The sequence below is a fragment of the Heterodontus francisci genome, chromosome 13, assembly GCF_036365525.1.
Source record: "Heterodontus francisci isolate sHetFra1 chromosome 13, sHetFra1.hap1, whole genome shotgun sequence".
Lineage (NCBI taxonomy): Eukaryota > Metazoa > Chordata > Chondrichthyes > Heterodontiformes > Heterodontidae > Heterodontus > Heterodontus francisci.
The window spans coordinates 3,141,976-3,166,111 of record NC_090383.1 but is presented as its reverse complement, the minus strand read 5'-3'; the positions used below and the strand labels follow the sequence as shown (position 1 = coordinate 3,166,111).

Below are 24,136 nucleotides of genomic sequence, written 5' to 3'. Positions count from 1 at the left end.
CTTTAACAACCTGGGATGCAATCCATCCGGCCCTGGTGATTTATCCACTTTCAACGATGTCAGACCCTCTAGTACTGCCTCTCTCATTATGCTTATCATATCTAATATTTCACACTCTTCCTCTTTAACTACAATGTCTGCATCATCCCTCTCCTTTGTGAAGACAGAGACTAAAAAATCATTAAGAACCCTGCCCACATCTTCTGCATCCACGCATAAGTTCCCTTGTACATTTCCGACAGGCCCTCCCCTTTCCTTAGCTATCCTCTTAATGTACTGATAAAACATTTTCGAGTTTTCCCCTGCTAATAACTTTTCACATCCTCTCTTGGCTTTTCTAATTTCCTTTTTTATTTCACCCCGGCACTTTCTAAAGTATTAAGTTTTTTTGTTACCGTCATAAGCTTTCTTTCTGCTTTAACTTACCCTGTAAACTTCTAGATAACCAGGGGGCTCTGGATTTAGCAGTACCACCCTTTATCTTTGTGGGGACATGACTACACTGTGCCTGTAGAATCTCACTTTTGAATGTCTCCCACTGGTTTGCCACTGATTTTCCTTCAAGTAGCTGTATCCAGTCCACTTTCGCCAGGTCACCTCTCAGTTTCATAAAATTTGCCTTCCCCCAATTTAGAACTTTTGCTCCAGTTTTATTTTTGCCCTTTTCCATGATTATGCTAAAACTATGTATTATAGTCACCCACTGTTACTTCATCTCAGAGTACGAAAGGAAATGGCCCTAGAAATAGTGGATGCATTGGTGGTCATCTTTCAAGATTCTATAGACTCTGGAACAGTTCCTACAGATTGGAGGGTAGCTAATGTAACCCCACTATTAAAAAAGGGAGGTAGAGAAAAAAAACAGGGAACTACAGACTAGTCAGCCTGACGGCAGTAGTAGGGAAAATTCTAGAGTCCATTATCAAAGATTTTATAGCAGAGCACTTGGAGAACAGTGGTAGAATCAGGCAGAGTCAGCATGGATTTACGAAAGGGAAATCATGCTTGACAAATCTACTAGAATTCTTCGAGGATGTAACTAGTAGAGTTGATGAGGGGGAGCCAGTGGATGTGGTTTATTTGGACTTTCAGAAGGCTTTCGACAAAGTCCCACATAAGAGATTAGCATGTAAAATTAAAGTGCATGGGATTGGGGGTAGTGTATTGCGATGGATAGAATATTGGTTGGCAGACAGGAAACAAAGAGTAGGAATAAATAGGTCTTTTTCCAAATGGCAGGCAGTGACTAGTGGGGTACTGCAGGGATCAGTGCTAGGACCCCAGCTATTCACAATATATATTAATGATTTAGATGAGGGAACTAAATGTAATATCTCCAAATTTGCAGATGACACAAAACTATGTGGGAGGGTGAGTTGTGAGGAGGATGCAGAGAGGCTTCAGGGTGATTTGGACAAGTTGAGTGAGTGGGCAAATGCATGGCAGATGCAGTATAATGTGGATAAATGTGAGGTTATCCACTTTAGTAGCAAAACAGGAAGGCAGATTATCTGAACGGCTATAAACTGAGAGAGGAGGATATACAGCGAGACCTGGGTGTTCTCGTACACCAGTCGCTGAAGGTAAACATGCAGGTGCAACAGGCGGTAAAAAAAGGCAAATAGTATGTTGGCCTTCATAGCGAGAGGATTCGAGTACAGGAGCAGGGATGTTTTGCTGCTATTATACAGGGCCTTGGTGAGGCCACACCTGGAATATTGTCTGCAGTTTTGGTCTCCTTATCGGAGGAAGGATGTTCTTGCTATAGAGGAAGTGCAGCGAAGGTTTACCAGACTGATTCCTGGGATGGCGGGACTGAGGTATTAGGAGAGATTGAGTTAGTTAGGATTATATTTGCTGGAGTTCAGAAGAGTGAGGGGGGATCTCCTAGAAACCTATAAAATTCGAACAGGACTTGACAGGGTAGATACAGGAAGGATGTTCCCGATGGTGGGGGAGTCCAGAACCAGGGGTCATAGTCTAAGGATACGGGGTAAACCTTTCAGGACCGAGATGAGGAGAAATTTCTTCACCCAGAGAGTGGTGAGCCTGTGGAATTCGCTACCACAGAAAGCAGTTGAGGCCAAGACATTGTATGTTTTCAAGAAGGAGTTAGATATAGGTCTTGGGTCTAAAGGGATCAAAGGATATGGGGGGAGAAAGCGGGAACAGGTTACTGAGTTCAATGATCAGCCATGATCATAATGAATGGCATTGCAGGCTGGAAGGGTTGAATGGCCTACTCCTGCTCCTATTTTCTATGTTTCATCCACTTGCCCAGCTTCATTACCGAAGATTAAATCTAGAATTGCGCCCCCTCTCGTTGGGCTTCTTACGTGCTGGCTAAAAGGTTCTCTTGAATGCAGTTCAAGAATTCTGTCCCCTCTGTGCCCTTCACACTGTTTGTATCCCAGTTGATATTGGGATAGTTGAAATCCCCAAATATTAATTGCCCTATAGTTTTGCACTCAGAAACTTTCCTACATATTTGTTCTTCTATCTCGGTCTCACTATTTGGGGGTCTCTCGTACACTCCGAGTGGTGTGGCTGCCCCTTTTTTATTTGAGTGCTACCCATGTGGCCTCGTTTGATAATTCATTTAGCATATCATTCCTCCTCAAATCGGTTATTGATTCTTTAACTAATAATGCCACTCTCCCTCCTTTTTTATCCTCCTCTCTATCCCACCTGAAAACTCTATATCCAGGGATGTTGAGCTGCCATTCTTGCCCTTCTTTAAGCCAAGTTTCCATTATAGCAATGACATTGTGTTGCCACGTGTCTATCTGTGCCCTCAGCTTCATTTACTATACTCCTTGCATTTAAATAAATACCCTTTAACACTGCCAAATTCCTGTGCTGCACACTTTTTAACCTTTGCCTTTTTCTGTCTTTCTGAGCCACTCACTAATTTTCTACCTCCCGTTTCCCTGAGAACGTGGTGGACACAGGTTCAATTGAAGCATTCAAAAAGGGAATTAGATGGTTATCTGAAAAGGAAGAATGTGCAGGGTTATGGGGAGAAGGTGGGGGAGTGGCACTAAGTGAACTGCTCACTTGGAGAGCCAGTGCAGTCACGATGGGCCGAATGGCCTCCTTCTGCACTGTAACAATTCTGTGATTCTGCCCTGAAATTGTCCTATCTAAGACTGCGCTAAGGTTCCCATCCTCCTGCCAATCTAGTTTAAACCATCCCCAACAGCACTAGCAAACCTTCCTGCAAGGATATTTGTCCCAGTCCTATTCAGGTATAGACCGTCTGGCTTGTACTGGTCTCACCTTCCCCAGAACCAGCCCCAATGCCCCAGAAATCTGAAGCCCTCCCTCCTGCACCACCTCTCCAGCCACACATTCATCTGGTGTATTTTCCTATTTCTATACTCACTAGCACGTGGCCTTGGGAGTAATCCGGAGATTACTACCTGAGGTTGTGCTTGCTAATCTCATTCCCAACTCCCTAAACTCAGCCTGCAGGACCTCATCCCTCTTTCATCGGTACCAATGTGGACCACGACCTCTGGCTGTGCACCCTCACCCTCCAGAATGCCCTGTAGCCGCTTGGTGATATAGATGACCCCTGCACTAGGGAGGCAACACACCATCCTGGAATCATGTCTGCAAGCACAAAAACACCCGTGTTCCCCTAACTATAGAATCCCCTCTCACTATTGCTCTCCTGTCTTTTCTCCTCCCTCCCTGCACAGCTGAGCCACCCTCGGTGCTCTGGTCATGGCTCTCACTGTACTCTCCAGAGGAAACCTCTCTCCCATCGGTCGTCTGCTATGAAATTCTTTATTTCCCATTATTAATTCCCCAGTCTCGTCCTCTAAGGGATCAACACTTACTTTAGCTACATTTTTCCTCTTTAGATATCTGTAGAAGTTTTTACTGTGTTTTTATATTTCTTGCTAGTTTATTCCCATACTCTCAAGTTCTCCCTCTTTTTAAAAAAAAAGAGTCATCCTCTGCTGGTTTCTAAATTTTTTCCAATCTTCTGGCCTATCACTAATCTTTGCAGCATTGTACACCTTTTCTTTCAAATTGATAACCATCCTTAACTTCCTTTATTTGTGACGGATGGTGCACCCTTCTCATAAAATCTTTCTTTCTCAATGGAATACATCTTTGAGTGTTATGAAATATCTCCCACTGCTTCTCTATCTTACCTTTTAACCTATTTTCCCAGTCCACTTCAGCCAACTCTATCTTCATACCTTGTAATTGCCTTTATTTAAGTTTAAGACACTAGTTTCAGACCCAAACTTCTCACCCTCAAACTGAAAGTGAAATTCTATCATGTTATGATCACTCTTGCCTACAAGGTCATTTATTAATCCTGTCTTATTACACATTACCAGGTCTAAAATATCCTGCTCCCAGGTTGGATCCAGAATGTATTGTTCGAAGAAACTGTCCCGAATTATGAACACATCCTCCCGGCTACTTTTGCCAATTTGATTAATTCAATCCATAAGATTAAAATTGCCCACGATTATTGCAGTACCTTTCCTACAAGCCCCCATTATTTCTTGATTTATATTCTGTCCTGTAGTGTAGCTACTGTTAGGGGGCCTATAAACTACTCCCACCAGTGATTTCTTTCCTTTGCTATTTCTTATCTCCACCCAAACTGATTCTGCATCATGATCTTCCGAGCCAAGATCATTTCTCATTACTGTACTGAATTCATCCTTTATTAACAGAGCTACCCCATCTCCTTTTCCTTTCTTCCTATCCTTCTGAAATGTCAAATACCCTTGAATATTTAGTTCCCAGCCTTGGTCACCTTGCAACCATGTCTCTGATCAGCGCATTATATACATACTTGATTACTTTGGAACAATCTATAAATAAATCAAATCACAACTATTGCTGTTTGTGGGAGCTTGCTATGTGCAAATTAGCTGCATTTCCTACACTGCGACACTGACTACACTTCAAAAGTACTATACTGGCTGTAAGATGCTTTGGGACATCGTGAGGTGGCGAAAGGTGCTACAGAAATGCAAGTCTTTTTACAATCAAAAAAAGTTTTTTTTTAAACATTTATGACTGATCGCTAAGCAACTGATACTATCTGGCGAGAGTAAATAGGTTTGTACAAGACATCAGACAGACAAAACTAACCAAAAAGCAGTGCAATACTCGTGATGGCTCAATCCAAATTTTTTCTGAAATCTATAAAGTTTTAATTTAGGAGAAACAAAAATCTTGATTGGTAAAATTTAGAAAAAAGGAACTAACTTTCAACAGTAAAAGCACGATGGGAGCTGCTTACCATGCACTTATCCAGCGAGGCTTTTATACTCTCCATCCTGAACTGAGGTGGGATCCAGTTGTCTGTGGTCTCAACAACTTCATACAACCACTCGACCATTTCTTCTAGTTTAGTACTGAAGGTCTATTTGAACAAAACAGCTGCTCAGTTACACAGAATTATGTAGAATATATAACACAGAAACAGGCCATTCGGCCCAACTAGTCTGTGCTGGTGTTTATACTCCACACTAGTCTCCTCCCATTCCATCTCCTTTCTTCTATTCACTTTTGAAAGCATCTAAGCTATTTGCATCAACATTCCTGTGGTATTGAGTTCCACATTCTAACCATTGGAGTAAAGAAATTTCTCCATACTTTCCTAATGGATTTATTAGTAACTATCCTGTATTGATGGCCCCTAGTTTTGGATTCTCCCACAAGCAGAAACATTCCTTCCACATCTGCCCTGTCCAACTCATCCTCCAAGTCTTCTCTCTTCTAAAAAAAAAGAGCCTCACCCTCTTCAATCTTTCCTGATAGCTGTAGAGTGATGGGAGCACAGCAGCCCAGCACAATTCAGTTAGATCCTTGTTAGAATTTCCTCAGGTTTAAAGAAACAAAAAAATTCAAAACTAAAAACATTCATTAACTTGTTTTCAGTTCTAGGTTGCTTAATTCAATATGATTGTGCAAGCAAAATAAAAGCAATTTTATTCTACTCGTATGAGGTATTCGACTGAAAGATCAAACCTTTAAAGAAATGTACAGCTTTACCTGCATGTGAACAAGAAGACTATCATTCTTCTGCTCCTCCGTTACTTGTTCCAGCTGTTGGCTCAATATCAGTCGGGAACCAGGCCACCTGCCTAGCTTTTTAATAAAGTCAGAGGTCTTCTTTAAATCCATGATTGTATCTTCACGCCATGGACCCTTGGGTGCATTTATGGGGCTAATTCCCAGTTGGCAGCTGGACTGGGCGACTTCAGCACTGCTGCTCTGGTCAATAAGACTATCCTCAGTGCTGCCACCTTGAATGTCTGTGCCCTCTGTCGTCTTTATGATCCCTCCTTTTGCGTTGATCATGTAGGTTGACTTGTTATCCAAATGAACTGAAAAGTTTTCCAATTGCTGAGCCAAAACTTCCAACTCATTCAGCTTGTATGGGAGGGCCAGATACTCCTCGTCATTCTCCCATTCTTTATTTAAGGGAAGTATCTGTGTTGTTGGTATGAAGCCTACAGGATCACTTCCTGATCTCAAGTGGTTGGAAGATTCTTCATTTAAGCTCCTCAATAGAAATCTGGAATTGGCAACTGAAGTGGTCAAGGTAGAGTCAGATGGGATTGCACGGTTAGTTAAACTCTCTGGAAGTTGCATCTTATTGATTGGAGAACATTCCACAAAGGCTCTTGGAATTATACTAGCTTTATAGGTTGGATGGGAAGTCAAATTGGAAGGTTGTCTACACATGTGCAAAGGACTGGAGGAATAACGAGGAGGGTCCATATCTTCTCTGCGGCTGCTATAGCCCCAGGCTAGGTTAGCAGTGTTGCTGGTGCTAGACTGGGAAGCAGGGAATGGGAACGTGCTGTTTGTTGTTAATGTATTTGACAAAGAGGGCAAAGGACTGTCAGCCACAATGCCCGAATCCTTTAAACATGAGTCAGAGGACAAATCATCGCCATCTAAAGAGTTCTTGGAGGCAAAATGCCCTGGTCTTAAGGGATATGTAAAATCGAGCAAAGCCTGATATTCCTCATCAGGATCCCAATCAGGTGAAGTCCGATCTCTAAATGGTCTGAAAGAATCAGGACGTCTCAGTTCCCAGTATTCTGATATTTGGGGCGGTATCTGTTTTCCATACAGAGGCTTAATGCTGGAGACAGTAGAGGAAAGACCCCCATTAGACATTTGGCCCAATGATGTATATCCGTGTAACTTTACATCTTGTGTGCTGAACATGGCCTTTCTTTTTGGCAAACATTGAGAGGAGGTGGATGTATCCAGCCAAGTACTGTACCTTGGAGTGGACAGGCACCTCCGTCTGTCCAATCTTTCAAACTCAAAGTTCTTTGGTGATGCTGGTGATGAAATGCTGGATCTGGTCATCTTCAGGTCAAATTTACCAACTGCTTCACCTGTTCGAGAAAGTGAAGGTGGTGAAGATTTTGGGTGGTTTGCAGAATATAAAGACTGTAAGGATTGGCAAGGCAGCGAGTTAGTCCGATTGTCACTCCCACTTTCTGATGGTATCACTCTCGATGAATATCCAGAACGGGGGCAGGAATATCTTTTATTTTTCTCCTGCATATCAACTCCCTTAAAAAAAAAGGTAAAGTGATTAAATATGCTTTTATCTATATTGAAAAAAAATTCATGATATTTTCTATTGTTTTTACATTTGCAAGACTTCTTTGGACATATTTGTAGAGTTATGATGACACAGGAAGTGGCCATTTGGAACATCAAGTCCATGGTAAATTCAGCAATGACATGCAGGCCAGACTGGATCGGGGGTAAAAGGGCATTCAAGAAGTTTTTACAACAATCTGGGAGTGTTGTGATAATTTTCTCTCTCCAGAAAACAGAAAGAAAGACACAAAGACAGAGAGAGCAAGAGAGTGCACGAGAGAATTAAAAAGAGGAGAGATGGAAAGGAGAAAAAGCAGAGGAAGAGGAAAGGGAGACAGTAATTTTGGAGAGAGCGAGTTAAAAAGCAAAACAGAAAAAAAAATATTGATATTCTGGCCCTCAGCAAAAAGTCAGTAAGTGACCCTGCTTTTGTGTAGGAGTGAATTTAATAATAGTTTTAAACTACATTGTTGTTTTATATATACTGTTCAAGTTTCTAGATTTTTATTTTAAAAAAAGGACAAATGTGCACCTACATGCAGATAAAACATTCATATTGCTCACCTGCTTGGACCTAGGCATTAAAGCAAGACTCCTGAATGGGCTGGGCATCTACTTGTAGTTAATAGAGCTATCAGTTACAAATTTTCCTAAAGTGATTTTGGAGTTGCTAGGGTAAAGAACAATTGGGATATTTTTCTTCTGGATTTGCTCCAATGATCCCTCATACAACCGTTGGTGGGTTTTGAAACTTTTCGCAGTTAATGGAAGTAATGGAGATGAATCAAAGTCATTAAAGAACAGTAACTGTTGGATACTGAAGGAGTTCAGAGCAATTTGCCACCAACTCAGTATAATTCCACTTACCAAGCCTCTTGGTTGTTTTTGGCTGAAATGTAAGAAAAGGTCTCAATCTTCAAGGCCATGAAGGTCTATAACGGATTCATTTACAACTGCTGGCATTATCTGAAAATTTAAAAAAAAACTGTAAAGTACTGAGTTACACTGAGTCTACAGCACAGAACTAGATCACCAGACCTAACCAGTTCATGTAAAGTACTGAGTTACACTGAGTCTACAGCACAGAACTAGATCACCAGACCTAACCAGTCCATGTAAAGTACTGAGTTACACGGAGTCTACAGCACAGAACTAGATCACCAGACCTAACCAGTCCATGCTGTGTTTATGCCTCCTCCCAACATGGAGCACGAATTGCGTCCAAATTTACACTTGCGCCCAAAGCAGGATCCCTTGGCATAGCATGGGCACAAGTTGAAATAAAATGAAGGAGCATTTAGAGATGTATGGGTTAAGCAAGGAAACGTAGCAACATAGAAATGTGGTTGATGAGTGGAAGCGAGAGCTCACAGTAAACGGGTGTCGTTCAGTAAGAGTTACAAGTGATGCACACCATCCTGACTTGGAACTATATCTCCATTCCTTCACTGTCGCTGGGTCAAAATTCTGGAACTCCCTTCCTAACAGCACTCTGGGTGTACCTACCTCACATGGACTGCGGCAGTTCAAGAAGGCAGCTCACCACCACCTTCTCAAGGGCAATTAGGGATGGGCAATAAATGCTAGCCTAGCCAGCAACGCCCACATCCCATGAATGAATTAAAAAAACACCAGGGGGCAGTACTAGGCACACCTCTGTCTATACTGAGTTGAGGGGGGGTTGGGGAAGCGAGAGAGAGAGAAAAACTGGCAGGGGAGAGATGGTCAGTGAAGGAGGTTGGGTGTGCTAGTAGATTAGTTATGCAACATGGTAACTACTGCGCAGCGTACCTTAAAGCAAACAGATTGCTAGATGATATTTATGGGTGATTTCGGTCCAAGTCACAAGATGTCAGGAAACACTGTACAGTTTTGTTAAGACTGAGGCTGGAGGGTTGCACTGTCCTTCTCTAGTTCCACTTCTTCACAGGTCACAACATATATTTAAATGTTTTACCCAGTTACCAATACGGCCAATTATATACTTGATCTATTTTAGTTTCAGAATTACACCAAGTCCCAGCTGTCCTATCACTCATGAGAAAAATCTTTCATGCCGCACAATTTGACAGAACAGTAGGTAACAGGTGCAAGAATTCAAGCTCATGTAGCAAGTAAGCGTTCTGCCAGACAGCTAACACAACCACACACAAACCGGGCTCAAAGCTGCTAAACTGCAGTAGCTCTTTATTCATATGGTTGCCAGGAGACTAAACGGAGTGTAAAACACCTTAACCAGATTGCAGTCGATCAGCGATCTTTCCCTCCTTTTACAATCTGCAGATTTCCTTCCCCATTATAGTTCTTTAGCCCAGTTTGGGGGTCACGTATCAGAGAAATGGGAGGTCAGACTATTAGTGTTGGGAAAGGTAGACACTCTGATCTTGGATAAAGTTCACATCTTCCCAGCCAGAACAGACTGGCTTCTCCAGTCATAGCCTTTGTCAACTCTTGAGCCAGTTGCTGTGAGTCACAGAGTGAAGATAACCCCACCCTTCCTGTGAGGAAGGAGCTGGTCTGAACTCACCATGACAATGCAATCTTTGACACAGCTGTAAACTCACATTGTACCAGACAGTGGCACTGCATAGGAGAGCTGCTTTCTAAGCCAGCTGGAGAAGTTTAATTATACAAAGATTTCCTTATATGGTATACAATGTTGACATTTCCCCATCTTTTGTACTTTATCACCCAATTTTGCAGAGATTTGTTGGGAGCAAGTGCTTAAATTGGGAAATTGGATATATTTCATGGCAAACAATATTAGCAAGCAAAGCATTGCTGGCCAGGACAAATCCCACCTGAATAGAGAATTCCTTCACATCAAAAACCATTCTGCATTGCACATTTCTCACTACATCCCCTATCACACAGACTGTGCTCAAGTGGCCACGTGGGTAATCTACGGGGAGAGAGGGGAGAGAGGGGAGAGAGGGGAGAGAGGGGAGAGAGGGGAGAGAGGGGAGAGAGGGGAGAGAGGGGAGAGAGGGGAGAGAGGGGAGAGAGGGGAGAGAAAAAAAGAGAAAGATTGGCCGTGTGGTAGACAGCGAGGAGGATAGTGGTAGACAGCGAGGAGGATAGCTGTAGGCTGCAGGAAGATATTGATGGTCAGGTCAGATGGGCAGAAAAGTGGCAAATGGAATTCAACCCAGAGAAGTGTGAGGTGATGCATTTGGGGAGGTCAAACAAGGAAAAGGAATACACGATTAATGGGAAAATACTGAGAAATGTAGAGGAAGTGAGGGACCTTGGACTGAATGTCCACAGATCCCTGAAGGTAGGACAGGTCAATAAAGGTGGTTAAGGCGGCATATGAAATCCTTTCCTTTAGTAGCCGAGGTATAGAATATAAGAGCAGGGAGGTTATGCTGGAACTGTATAACTCATTGGGTAGACCATAACTTGAGTACTGTGTGCAGTTCTGGTCACCTCATTACAGAAAGGATGTAATTGCACCAGAGAGGGTACAGAGGAGATTTACGAGGATGTTGCCAGAACTGGAAAAATGCAGCTATGAGCAATGATTGGATAGGCTGGGGTTGTTCTCCTTGGAACAGAGAAGGCTGAGGGGAGATCGGATTGAAATGTACATCATTTTGAGGGGCCTGGATAGAGTGGAGGTGAAGCGTCTATTGACCTTAGCAGAAAAGTCAGTGACAAGGGGGCACAGATTTAAAGCGATTGGTAGAAAGTTTAGAAGGAAGGGAGAGAGGGAAAATCTTTTCACCCAGAGTGTGGTGGGGGTCTGGAACTCACTGACTGAAAGGGTAGTTGAGGCAGAGACCCTCAACTCATTCAAAACAGAGTCTGGATATGCACCTCAAGTGCCGTAAACTGCAGGGCTACGGACCAAATGCTGGAAGGTGGGATTACACTGGGTGGATTGTTTTTTGGCCAGCACAGGCACGATGGGCCGAGTGACCTCTTTCTGTGCCTTAAACTTTCTATGATTCTAAATAAGTTGCTGCTATTCTGTATTAAATACAGTGTGTTCCTCCAGTTACTGAATGAGAGTGTAAGAGTGTGCTGAGGTTATTAACACTTTCTGGATAGCAGCACCCTGGAATATACACACTGCTTCAAAGCTGCAGCTGACTGTAGCACATCTGCACTGTCTATGGATGCAAGTGAGAGCGTGTTAAAAATTGCTGCCGTTACTTCGACAGGCCTTCCACTCTAATGAGGATCGCTGCTTTACTCTCCACCCTACAACATGACCTCCAAGAAATCCTCAGTTATCGGGAAGTCTTCATTTCCAGAACCTACCCCACTGAGAAAGTATTGATCATACTGACTGGCCACCAGAACATCAATCAGCTACTGGCCTTTCCAGTTTCAGCTGCTGTAACCCTCTGCTCTAGCACAGGAAGTTATCTTGCTCTTATTGAATGTTTTAATTAACACTTGAATAGTAGACCACAAAAGAGTTTCTTTGCTAAACAGCAGCACAATAACATTCCCTTCACCGGGATCCTGCAGTTACAACAGAACAAGTTAAAACTTGCCTGTCCCTGGACTGCAGTCTTTGTACAGAGAATGGATGTACCCCTTCTGAGTAACTCTCTTTCATATTGTGAGCAGCATCATTCCGGAATGCCAGTAAAATACCTGTAAGAGGCAAAGCGAGTTGGGGGGGGGGGGGGGGGGGGGGGTAAAACTGGGCAGAGCACAAAGAGCAGCAAAACTGGAGGGATTTCCAACTTATTCAACGTAAAATTCAAATATTCAACCATCAGATCCAAAGCAGTCAGTCCTTTCTAACAAGTTTCCTTTTTCACCTGATCATTCAAACTTGTGCCTGTCCCAGTCAAACGTAGTAAATCAGTCTTAGGAACAGGAGGAGGCCATTCAGCCCCTCGAGCCTATTCTTCCATTCAGTGAAATCTTGACTGATCTATGACCTAACTCCATATACCCACCTTTACCCAATATCCCTTAATCTCTTTGGATGAAAAAAATTTAAGATTGGAGATTGAAGAATTTTAACAATTGATTGAATACCAAATGCCATTTGTGGAAGAGAGTCCCAAACTTCTACCAGCCTTTGTGTGTAGAAGTGTTTCCTAATTCCACTCCTGAAAGGTCTGGCTCTGAATTTTTAGACTATGCTTCTAGTCCCCAGCAGTGGTAGGTGTTTCTGTCTATTTGCCTGATCAATTCCCCTCAGTATCTTGAAGCTTCGATCAAATCTAAAACGCGGGGGCAGTCTCAGGATAAAGGGGCCGATCATTCAGGACTGAGATGAGGAGCAATTACATCAAAGAGTTGAGTCTTTGGAATTCTCTGCCCCAGAGGGTTGTGGATGCTCCATCATTGAATATATTTAAGGCTGGGATAGATAGATTTTTGGTCTCTCGGAATCAAGGGATATGGGGAGCGGGTGGGAAAGTGGAATTGAATCCCAAGATCAGCCATGACCGTGTTGAATGGCGGAGCAGGCTCGATGGGCCGAATGGTCTACTCCTACTCCTATTTCTTGTGTTCACCTCTTAACCTTCTAAATTCCAGAGAATACAACTCTAGTTCTTCAAATACAAAACAAATCCTATTATTAAGCAGGACAATCCCGGTCTCAAGCTAGTTAAACCAGAGAGTTTCTCAATCACTTTTCTTTGTCTGAATTTTATCCACTAACAGTGATATCTGTCTTCAAGTTAAAATGGTCATGGATTGTAACATCATAACAGCAAAAAAATAATTATTTCTAATACTGAGTGGGGAACAAATCTTAAACACAAACTGTTCTGAAATCCAACTTTCGCGACTATTCATGGAAGACCTAAATTTTCCTCTATCTGAATATTTCTAGATTCACCAGTAAATGTCCTTTTAAAATATGTGAACACAGCAAGCACATACTTCTCTTCATTACTGCCTTCATGAAAAACTTGTGATGATGGGTACAGGAAGTAGGCCGAATTGCTAATGGCTGTACAGATGCACACACATCCAAACCCCCAGCCCTATGCAGACACACTGAATGGGCTCGGGCTTGTTGCCCCAGATAAGAGAAGGCTGAGGGGTGACCTGATGGAGGTCTTTTAAGATTATGAAGGGGTTTTGATAGGATAGATGTTGAGAAAATGTTTCCACTTGTGGCATAGACCAGAACAGTGGTGGCGGGACAGTGGCGCAGTGGTTAGCACCGCAGCCTCACAGCTCCAGCGACCCGGGTTCAATTCTGGGTACTGCCTGTGTGGAGTTTGCAAGTTCTCCCTGTGTCTGCGGGGGTTTTCTCCGGGTGCTCCGGTTTCCTCCCACAAGCCAAAAGACTTGCAGGTTGGTAGGTAAATTGGCCATTATAAATTGCCCCTAGTATAGGTAGGTGGTAGGTAAATATAGGGACAGATGGGGATGTGGTAGGAATATGGGATTAGTGTAGGATTAGTATAAATGGGTGGCTGATGGTCGGCACAGACTCGGTGGGCCGAAGGGCCTGTTTCAGTGCTGTATCTCTAAACTAAACTAAACTAGGGGCCAGCAACATAAGACAGACAGTCACTAATAAATCCAATTGGGAATTCAGGAGAAACTTCTTTATCCAGAGAGTGGGCAGAATGTGGAACTCACTACCACAGGGAGTGGTTGAGGTGAATAGTATCGATGCATTAAAGGGGAAGCTGGATAAACACATGAGAAAGGAACAGAAGGATATGCTGATAGAGTGACAGGAAATATGGGTATAAACGCACTAGGACATACAGCCTGGGTACTTTACTCAAGTGGCTATTCTTCATTGTGAATTGGACAGTGAATGTCAACAGGCCATTTGTCTATAAAGCTATCAAAAGTTGGCCCTAATCCTTTCATCATCCCAAGTCCATTTCCAGAAGAATCACTGGTTAGTGATCAGGAACAGGATTCCTAGCTGATCTCCCCCTCCCTAGCCGGAGGATGGTCAGGCTATTTATGGAGACACTACTTCCAGACCAGCAAACTCAAAGTACAAGGGCCAGAACTGATTGAACTTGGGGCTTTCCTGATAGGCTGGCTCCGTACTATGCTACATAAAGCATTTAATCACAAACATTTTATTGCTTCAAGAAAAATTATAACTGTTGTTACAACCAAGGAGAGAGTGATGCACTGTTAATTCAGTCCCACTACTCTACAGGTCATAGTATATCAAATAAAGTTCCCCACCTACCAAGGAATTAGCCAAATTTAAACACTGTACTTTTCCTCCCAGAATATAGCACACCAAATCAGGTTTCTTTAAAGATTAACTATTAGAAAATAATAAGTCTTAACTACTTATCGAGATAAATCTATATATATGAAAAAACTCCTTCATTCCTTAACCCTCATGCACACACACAAAAAAAGTTATCTGGGGACAAAAGGATTTTTGGCTTACAGCGGTTTCTTAGGAATAGAAGGAAAAGAGTCTTAATCTGATCAATGAATTTGGAATTCTCTACCCCAAAGGGCTGTGGAGGTTGAGTCATTGAGTATGTTCAAGACAGAGATCAATAGATTTCTAGATTAAAGGATATTAAGGGATAGGGGGATAGTGCGGGAGAATGGTGGAGGTAGAAGATCAGCCATGATCTAGTTGAATGGCGGAACAGACTCAAGGGGCTGAATGGCCTACTCATGCACCTATTTCTGATGTTCCCATGTAAAGGGGTGATAGGAAGCTAGTATGGAGCATAAAGACCAGCACAGATCAGTTGGGCTGAATGGCCTGTTTCTGTGCTATAAATATTTTGGAATACACAAACACACTCATATGCTTGTGTCCAATTCCTGTTACAATTTGGACTTGCTCCCAGCACTCCATGAACTACAAAAGACAACTCCCAAGAGTCAAAACATGATGTGGGTAGCGAACACAATTAGAGGAAGCTCCAAGGACAACAATCTACCTTTCACTGCAGTGTTACACTGCATAGAGTACAAAATACCCAGACATTCCAGACTAAGCAATGAACTGCTACAAGAAATAAATACACACACAGCAAGTCAAACTGGCTGAATGAACACTAATAAAGTACCTCAGTTTCACTCGTACATTAAACTGTTGAGTTGAACAAACTAATTTTGGAAAACTTTAACTGCGTACTGCCAAAGTTTCAGATGAAACAATACACATGTTTAACAACACTGCTCATCACAATGCCTTGAACGTGTAGTTTCCAACTGGACTGGGGACAACAGGGGTGCCAAATAACAATTTGCATATGTATAGCACCTTTAAAGTAGTAAAACATCCCAAAATGCTTCACAGGGACGTCAAACAAAATTTGACACCGAGCCACATAAGGAAATTTTAGGACAGGTGAGCAAAAGCTTGGTCACAGGTAGTTCTTCAGGAGTGTCTGAAAGAGGGAGAAAGAGGTGGAGAGGTTTAGGGAGGGAATTCCAGAGCTTAGGGCCTCAGCAACTGAAGACAAGGCCACCAATGGTGGAGTGATTAAAATCAGGGATGCAGGAGAGGTGAGAATTGGGAAAGTGCAGAGATCTCGGAGGGTTGCAGGGCTCCAGGTTTGCTAAATTTAATAACGGTCAGGAAGGTTGTCTCCTGCCTCCTCATCCTGGTAGAGTGGTCAATCCTCCAGGAATTGAAAATTAATCCTGAGGACACTCCTGGGAGTAACAGGAGAAAAATCAAAGTCACATTAATATAATTTTAGTTCAATTACTTTATCAATCATCAAAATGTTGGTGATGGGAAAGTAAAGGCTGCTTGACTGACAAGTGAGCAACCAAGAGTGTGTTTGCTTTCCCATTGGCCGTGGGAAACACTGGGACACAAGTATGGACATGCCAACCGACCAATGACAGGGGGACTGTGAGGGAGGTCAGGGTGATGGCACCTCCAGAAATACATCCAGCCACAGTTGGCAACTGTATCCCCCTCCACCAGCGTTAGTGAATCAGGGATGTTTATCTCTGGTGTTGTTGCCCTCTGGGAGAGCTTTGGCTTGTGAATCCGCACAGTGTGAAGGAGAGTTTGAAAAGAATAGTGTGGCCTGAACTATTAAAAAGGTCACATTCTCACCACCCACTGACTTTTACACAAACATGTAGTGACTTGTCCCATAACAAAGAGTTATTTAAAATCCGGTGTACAATATTGTTTTACAGTCTCTGCCATCAATCCATGTTTAAGCGGAAGATTAATGATCTCCTTTCCTCACAATTAGTTGTTAACCAAGTTGTTTGGTGTCTCAGACATTGCTCAGACGTTAGGACTCTCACCCCTGAAGGCCACAGCTGGAGTATCCACACTAAGAAAGAGGTGATTGCACTGCAGAGGAGATTTAGGAGATTGCTAGAACTGGAGAATTTTAGTTATGAGAAAAGATTGGACAAGCTAGAGTTCTTTAGAACAAAGGAGGCTGAGGGAAGATTTAAATGTATAAAATTATGAGGGGTCTTGATAGGGTGGATAGGAAGCCCTATTCCCCTTGGCTGAGGGATCCATAAGCAGAGGGTATAGGTTTAGGGTAAGATAAGGAATGGGGTCCAGTAACAGAATGCTCAAATGATAATGAGACTGCATGTTGATTTCAGAGAACATTGTTGCAAAGTTAGTCTCATTGACTTTAGATCTACGTCTGATACAGTATCACTGATTGGTCAGGAGCACAGCAGCAATTTATAATTATGAAGCTAATCCAATCCCAATAATATTGAAGTTCCAGAAAAATTACCAATATCAAACATTACCTTAAACTTTGGATGTAAACTTTTTCAGTGGATAAAGACTAGAGCTGCAGGATGATGGGAAGTCCCTCACCGTCTCAAATACTCACAACTTAATCAATTACTCTTTCAAAATAATATGCTGGATATTTTCTTCTGTTGCTCTTTTCCAGTCCCTCTGCTGTCACTGACTAGGAATGGGCTGATGAGCTGCATCCACCCTTCACATGGTACCTGGTCACAGAGGAACACGGGTGAAAACCCATTGTCCCTTTACATGTTGAAGCACAATGTGCTGCACTGGAATAATGTACCAACATGTATATTATATTATATGCAACATGATGAATCCATCCCTGGGAACTTGAACTCAGGTTTTGGGCAGGGCTCCTGGTTAGTTAGTGTAGTGGTTATCGACCTGAGGGGGTCACACCCAATAGGGAAACTACAAAGACATACAGGCAGCCTGTCAGATGGACTTTACTCTGAAAGCCCCACTTTATTATGACCTAATTTCCATCATAGCTCAGCAAATGCCTATGGCACAAATGCAGGACATTTTGGTTGGCTGCTTCCCTCAGACTCATTGTGTGTTCACTTTGTTAAGGGTCTGTGCTCACACTCACCTCCTCCCACACCTTCCACGTCAGACAGCAATTGCCAGGTCCTGTCAACTGGATACTGTCTCACCGCTCCCAGTGCAGTCTCAACATCGAGGTGGCCAAACGCAGGTCAGGTGATTGCTTTGCTGAAATTCTTTTTTTTTTGGGCCTCCTTATCTCGAGAGACAATGGGTAAGCGCCTGGAGGTGGTCAGTGGTTTGTGAAGCAGCGCCTGGAGTGGCTATAAAGGCCAATTCTGGAGTGACAGGCTCTTCCACAGGTGCTGCAGAGAAATTTGTTTGTTGGGGCTGTTGCACAGTTGGCTCTCCCCTTGCGCCTCTGTCTTTTTTCCTGCCAACTACTAAGTCTCTTCGACTCGCCACAATTTAGCCCTGTCTTTATGGCTGCCCGCCAGCTGAAATCCTCTGCTCATTTTGCAAGTGTGACACCGAGTTTCCGATCACTTGCTACTGCAATTCTCCACCCAGCCTGACCACACCATCTTTCACCTTCTACACTATTCCACTGATGCTCAGAGTAAGCACTGGAGTCTGCTCAACTCCGACAGTCCTTCACTCTTCCCATTCTACAGAGCTATCAACCTCACTCTGTGCCTTGTATAAAGCTCAGAAATTCCAAGGAGTTGATCCCACTCTGTCATTGTAATTTCACTGGACGCAATGCTAAATTCCCAGATAAGTGTGGAAACAAGCACCATTAACACAGTCCCAAGGTGCCTCCTACGAGCAAACAAATTAGAAGCAGGAGTAGGCCACTCGGCCCTTCGAGCCTGCTCCGCCATTCAATAAGTTCATGGCTGAACTGATTACTCCATATTTCCACCTACCTCCAATAACCTTCCATCCCCTTGCTCATCAAGAATCGATCTACCTCAGTGGCAGCAGTGTGTACCATCTACAAGATGCACTGCAGCAATGCACCAAGGCTCCTTAGACAGCACCTTCCAAACCTGCAACCTCTACCACCTAGAAGGACAAGGGCAGCAAATACATGGGGACATCACCACCTGCAAGTTCCCCTCCAAGTCACACACCATCCTGACTTGGAACTATATCGCCGTTCCTTCACTGTCGCTGGGTCAAAATCCTGGAACTCCCTTCCTAACAGCACTGTGGGTGCACCTACACCACATGGACAGTAGTGGTTCAAGAAGGTAGCTCACCACCACCTTCTCAAGGGCAATTAGGGATGGACAATAAATGCTGGCCTAGCCAGTGACACTCACATCCCATGAATAAATAAAAACAAACAATTCCTTTCTAAATGCTGCTCACCTGTGAAAAGTTTCAGAGCTGGGTTCTACATCGAAACGATGTGTTCTCTTGACAAATGTTGCCTATTTTATTTTTGGTGGACAAAAGGTTAGCTGGCAGATAGAAAGCAAGGGGTGAAGTGAAATGGAGATTGCTGGTATTGGAAGTGGGTGTATCTCAGTGATCAGTGCTGGCTCTGTTTTCGTCCCTAGTACACAGAGATGATCTGGAATTGAACATCGGGAGCACAAATCTTGAAACTTACCAACATCAAGATTAAGGGTTTGGCAAACAGTCAGGAAGATGCAGACAGGTTAGTGGAAGAGACAGGAAAATGGCAGCTGCAATTTAATTTGGGCAAGTGTTAGCTCATACATTTCAGGGGAAAAGCAAGAATGAAAGTGTACACTGAATGGAAAGACAGTGAATGACGTGTGTGAACAAGGTGAGCCTGAAAATCGAGATAAACAGTTCCCCCAGTACAGCTTTAAATAAGTTATAAAGAAAGGCCAGCAGCATTTTTGGAGCATCCACAGCTCTCTGGACAGACACGGAGACAGAGAGACACTCTCACCACAAGGATAGCCCACCAGCTTCAGAAAGCTTGGGTACAAGGCTGGCAGAACTAAACCTTTATTGTGCATAGGGTTTCTGCTAGAATTTCAATCAAGCAAACCGCATGGCCAACTGACATAAAACAATCAGAAGCTTCCCGCTATTTGTCCAGTTGAGACGCCACATGTTAGGGAATGGGCTTGGAGGGTTGCAGGAACATGCATACAGGAGAATGCCTCGAGCCTGTCCCGCATCAATCAATGAAATCACAGCTTATTTGTATCCTCATTCCTTACACCCACCTTGGTTCCTTATCCCTTAATACCCTTGCCTAGCTAAGCATTATCCATCTCAGATTTAAAGTTACTAATTGACCCCAGCATCTACTGCTTTTTGTGGGACAGTGTTCCACAGCGCTAACACCCTTTGCGTGAAGAAGTATTTCCTAACTCTCTCCTGAATGGCCTGGCTCTGATCTTAAGGTTATATGCCCTTGCCCTAGACTCTCACCAGCTGAAAGTATTTTGGTATCTATTCTATCTGAAGGTGAGCAGGAAGTATTCCAATCCCCAGTGCCAGGGCTACTCCTTCAGGTTCTATAAACAAGCTAAACTGGCTGCTTAATGAACCATACCAGAGTGCTGGGGATCTACACAGCTCAGATATCACATTCCCAAATCTACCATTGAGGGTGGACATGGTTTTAAACTTCCATTGCAGGCCGTGTCATTTTGGAGCCACCTCAGCAAGATGCTACACTTCCCCAAGGAGGATAGTCGCGAGTAGCTCATTACACAACTGACAAGCAGGTTTCAGATCCCAACAGGCAAACGGCATCCAAAAAGGGCCCTTCAGTAACAGTCCAGCTCTCTGTAACCTGTGAGTGCATTGCTGACCACAGCGGTAATACACACCATTTCCAAACTGTAGCCCCAGAGGGAGTTTGACCCTCTCTGCAACCTAACCGCAGGAGCAACAAACCTCTGAAACCAGTTAATTCCTTAAAATAACAGAAAGTGCTGGAAATGCTCAACTGATGAAAGGTCATTGACCTGAAACGTTAACTCTGTTTCTCTCTCCACAGATGCTACCAGACATGCTGAGTATTCCCAGCATTTTGTTTTTATTTCAGATTTGCAGCATCTGCAGTATTTTGCTTTTAATTCCTTAGAATATTTCAGAGTTACAGTCGGAACACAATCACAGTTCAGAACTTGTTACCTATGCTGACTTGCAGCAGGCCAGGGAAAGAATAATTTACAGCAGCAGAGACTTGCCAAACAAGTATCTCTGAATCAATTAACTTCCTCTATAATGAACCAATCTAGACATCCAACAATAAAAGCAAACTACTACAGATGCTAGAAATATGAAATTTTAAAAAATGCTGGAAATACTCAGCAGGTCTGGAAGCATCTGTGGAGAGAGAAACAGAGTTAATGTTTCAGGTCAGTGACCATTCATCAGATATCCAACAATCTGGATACCCACTCTAACACTACATGAATAATTTAAATGAATTAATATGCATTGGCAATGATTATTTAACACTACATTTTCAGTTTTCCAAATAAATTAATTATAAAAATCAGACCACAGTGAAGGGATGATGGATTAAAATCAGAGGGAATGGGTTAAGACAATTCACAGAGCCCATTTCACTGATTTTTTAAATCCGCCACCACCATAAATTATAAACATGAAATTGAGCAAAGTTCTGTGAAACTGATTGAAACTGACTTTCTCTCTCTCTCTACAAACAACACAATTTGCACAATTCATCATTCCAGATGGAACAGTAAAAAAAAAAGAGCAAATTTGGAATTAAAGCAAACCGTCTTTCTGATATAATAAAAGCAAAATACTGCAGATTCTGGAAATCTGAAATAAAAACAGAAAGCGCTGGAAATACTCAGGTCAGGCAGCATCTATAGAGAGAGAAACAGAGATAACTTTTCAGGTCAGTGACCTTCCATCAGAACTGGCAAAGGTTAGAAAAGAATTAGGATTTTAAGCAAGTTTCGGGGGTGGGGGGGGGGGGTTGGTGGGGAAGGTGTGTGATAGGGCAGAGGGCAGGAGAAATTAAATAACAAAACAGCCTCACAGCTCCAGTGACCCGGGTTCGATTCTGGGTACTGCCCGTGCAGAGTTTGCAAGTTCTCCCTGTGACCGTGTGAGTTTCCGCCGGGTGCTCCGGTTTCCTCCCACAGCCAAAGACTTGCAGGTTGATAGGTAAGTTGCCCCTAGTGTAGGTAGGTGGTAGGAGAATGGTGGGGATGTGGTAGGGAATATGGGATTAATGTAGGATTAGTATAAATGGGTGGTTGTTGGTCGGCACAGACTCGGTGGGCCGAAGGGCCTGTTTCAGTGCTGTATCGCTATCTCTAAAAACTGTCCTGGGACAAAGGCAAAGAGTGTGTTAATGCTTGTGGTGAAAGACAAAGCATTAAACCAGAGAGTGTTAATGGCAGAATAATGAGCAGCTCTGTTCAAAAGCACATGAAAAACAGGCAGATGGTTTTTTAAAAAATGTAAATAAAAAGTTAAAAAAGGAAAGTTATGCTCTGAAATTGTTGAACTCAATGTTGAGTCTGCAAGACGGTTGAGTGCCTAATCCATGGATGAGATGCTGTTCCTCGAGCTTGCTTTGATGTTCACTAGAACACTGCAGCAGGCCAAAGACAGAAATGTATGTTTGGGAGCAGGGTGGTGAATTGAAAGGGCAAGCAACCAGAAGCTCAGAGTTATGCTTTCAGACTGCACAGAGGTGTTCTGCAAAGCAGTCACGCAACCTACATTTCGTCTCCTCAATGTAGAGGCGACCGCACTGTGAACAGTGAATACAGTATAGTAAATGGAAGGAAGTACAAGTAAATCACTGCTTCACCTGGAAGGAGTGTTTGAGGCCTTAGTGAGGAGAGAGGAGGTAAAAGGGCAGATATTAAACCACTTGCGATTCCATGGGAAGGTGCCCTGGGAAAGGGAAGTGTCTTTCTGGTATTTCCCCATCAGTTTCCCTTTAATCTCAAACCTAAAAACATGATTTCTGTTTGAAACCAGGAGAGTCTTTAATCCGCAATCTGGTCGCTGTGTTGCTATTTATGAGGGTAATCATTGCAAAGTAATAACTAAGATCACTTTATGTTTCTGTGTCGGGAGACAGTGGAAGGAGCGGCGCCTTCACTGTTCACTCAGTCCCCAACAGGATCCACAGCGGAGTCAGGATCAGAGCAGGAGCTGCAACTCCAGGATCACCAGACCTCAAACTGCTTCATAACAGAGCAGCACCGGACTCACCCATCCCGCATCCTGGAGCCTGGAGCCCGGAGCCGCCTACTCACTCCCACGGTCACTCCCGGGGCTCGGTGTCCAGTCCGATGGTCACTCCCGGGGCTCGGTGTCCGGTGGAATCTGTCGCTTCCGGAACAACTTCACACGTTCGAGGAAAGTGTAACAAACAGAAGGGGCGGGGCGAGCGCTGCTGCAGCCAATCAGAGCCCGGCAACGCGATCGCTACACTGCCGCAGTGGCCAATCAGAGAGCTCGCTACAATCCGGCTCCGCGCGTCACACAAACACAAAATCCAGAGACTGGAGAGGCTGGAAATGTGGAATCAAAACAGAAAATGCTGGAAAGACTCAGCAGCTTCTGTGGAGAGAGAAACAGAGTTAACGTTTCAATTTGATAACCTTTCATCAGAACTGGGAAAAATTAAAAATGTAAGATGTTTTAAGCAAGTGAAAGGGTGGGAAAAGAACAAAAGGAAAGGTCTGTGATTGGGTGAAAGACAGGAGAGATTTAATGATAAAGAGAATGATGGTGCAAGGCAAAAGGCGATGGTAATGGGACAAGTAAAGAAACAAACAATGTGTCCAGAGGGGGTATGAATGACAGGATAGTAGCTGTCCAAAGGCAAAGTAAAGAGATTAAAAGCAAAGTAAGAGAAAAAACGGAACCAGCAAAAAGACACAAAACAAAATGGGGGGCAGAGGTTAGGATCTAAAATTGTTGAACTCAGTATTGAGTCTGGAAGGCTGTAAGGTGTCTAACTGAAAAATCAGACGCTGTTGCTCCACCCCACCAGCCTACGTATTCAACGGATCATCCTCTGCCATTTCCGCCACCTCCAGCGTGATGCCACCACCAAACACATCATCCCCTCCCCTCCTCTTTCAGAATTCCAAAGGGACCGTTCCCTCCCCAACACCCTGGTCCACTCCTCAGTCATCCCCTCCCTTTCTTACCTTCCCATGCAATCACAGGAGATACAACACCTGCCTTTTTACCTCCTCTCTCTCCTCACTGTCCAGGGCTCCAAACACTCCTTCCAGGTGAAACAGCGATTTACTTGTACTCCTTTCAATTTAGTTTCTGTATTCGTTGCTCACAATGCAGTTGCCTGACCGCTTTGCGAAACACCGCCATACAGTCTGCAAGCACAAC

General features: G+C 43.4%; 1 protein-coding gene across 1 annotated transcript in view; it reads right to left on the bottom strand.

The window, feature by feature from the left end:
* Window positions 1-23,200, bottom strand: part of cep68 (centrosomal protein 68) — a 40,030-nt gene extending 16,830 nt beyond the window's left edge. The window contains exons 1-4 of the mRNA XM_068044263.1: window positions 22,991-23,200; window positions 8,479-8,577; window positions 6,034-7,578; window positions 5,279-5,401 (exon numbers count right to left, since the gene is read on the bottom strand). Coding sequence (XP_067900364.1) covers window positions 5,279-5,401; window positions 6,034-7,569 — 1,659 coding nt within the window. The 5' untranslated portion in view covers window positions 7,570-7,578; window positions 8,479-8,577; window positions 22,991-23,200. The remainder of the gene's footprint in view (window positions 1-5,278; window positions 5,402-6,033; window positions 7,579-8,478; window positions 8,578-22,990) is intronic.
* Between the last annotated feature and the right edge of the window lie 936 nt (window positions 23,201-24,136).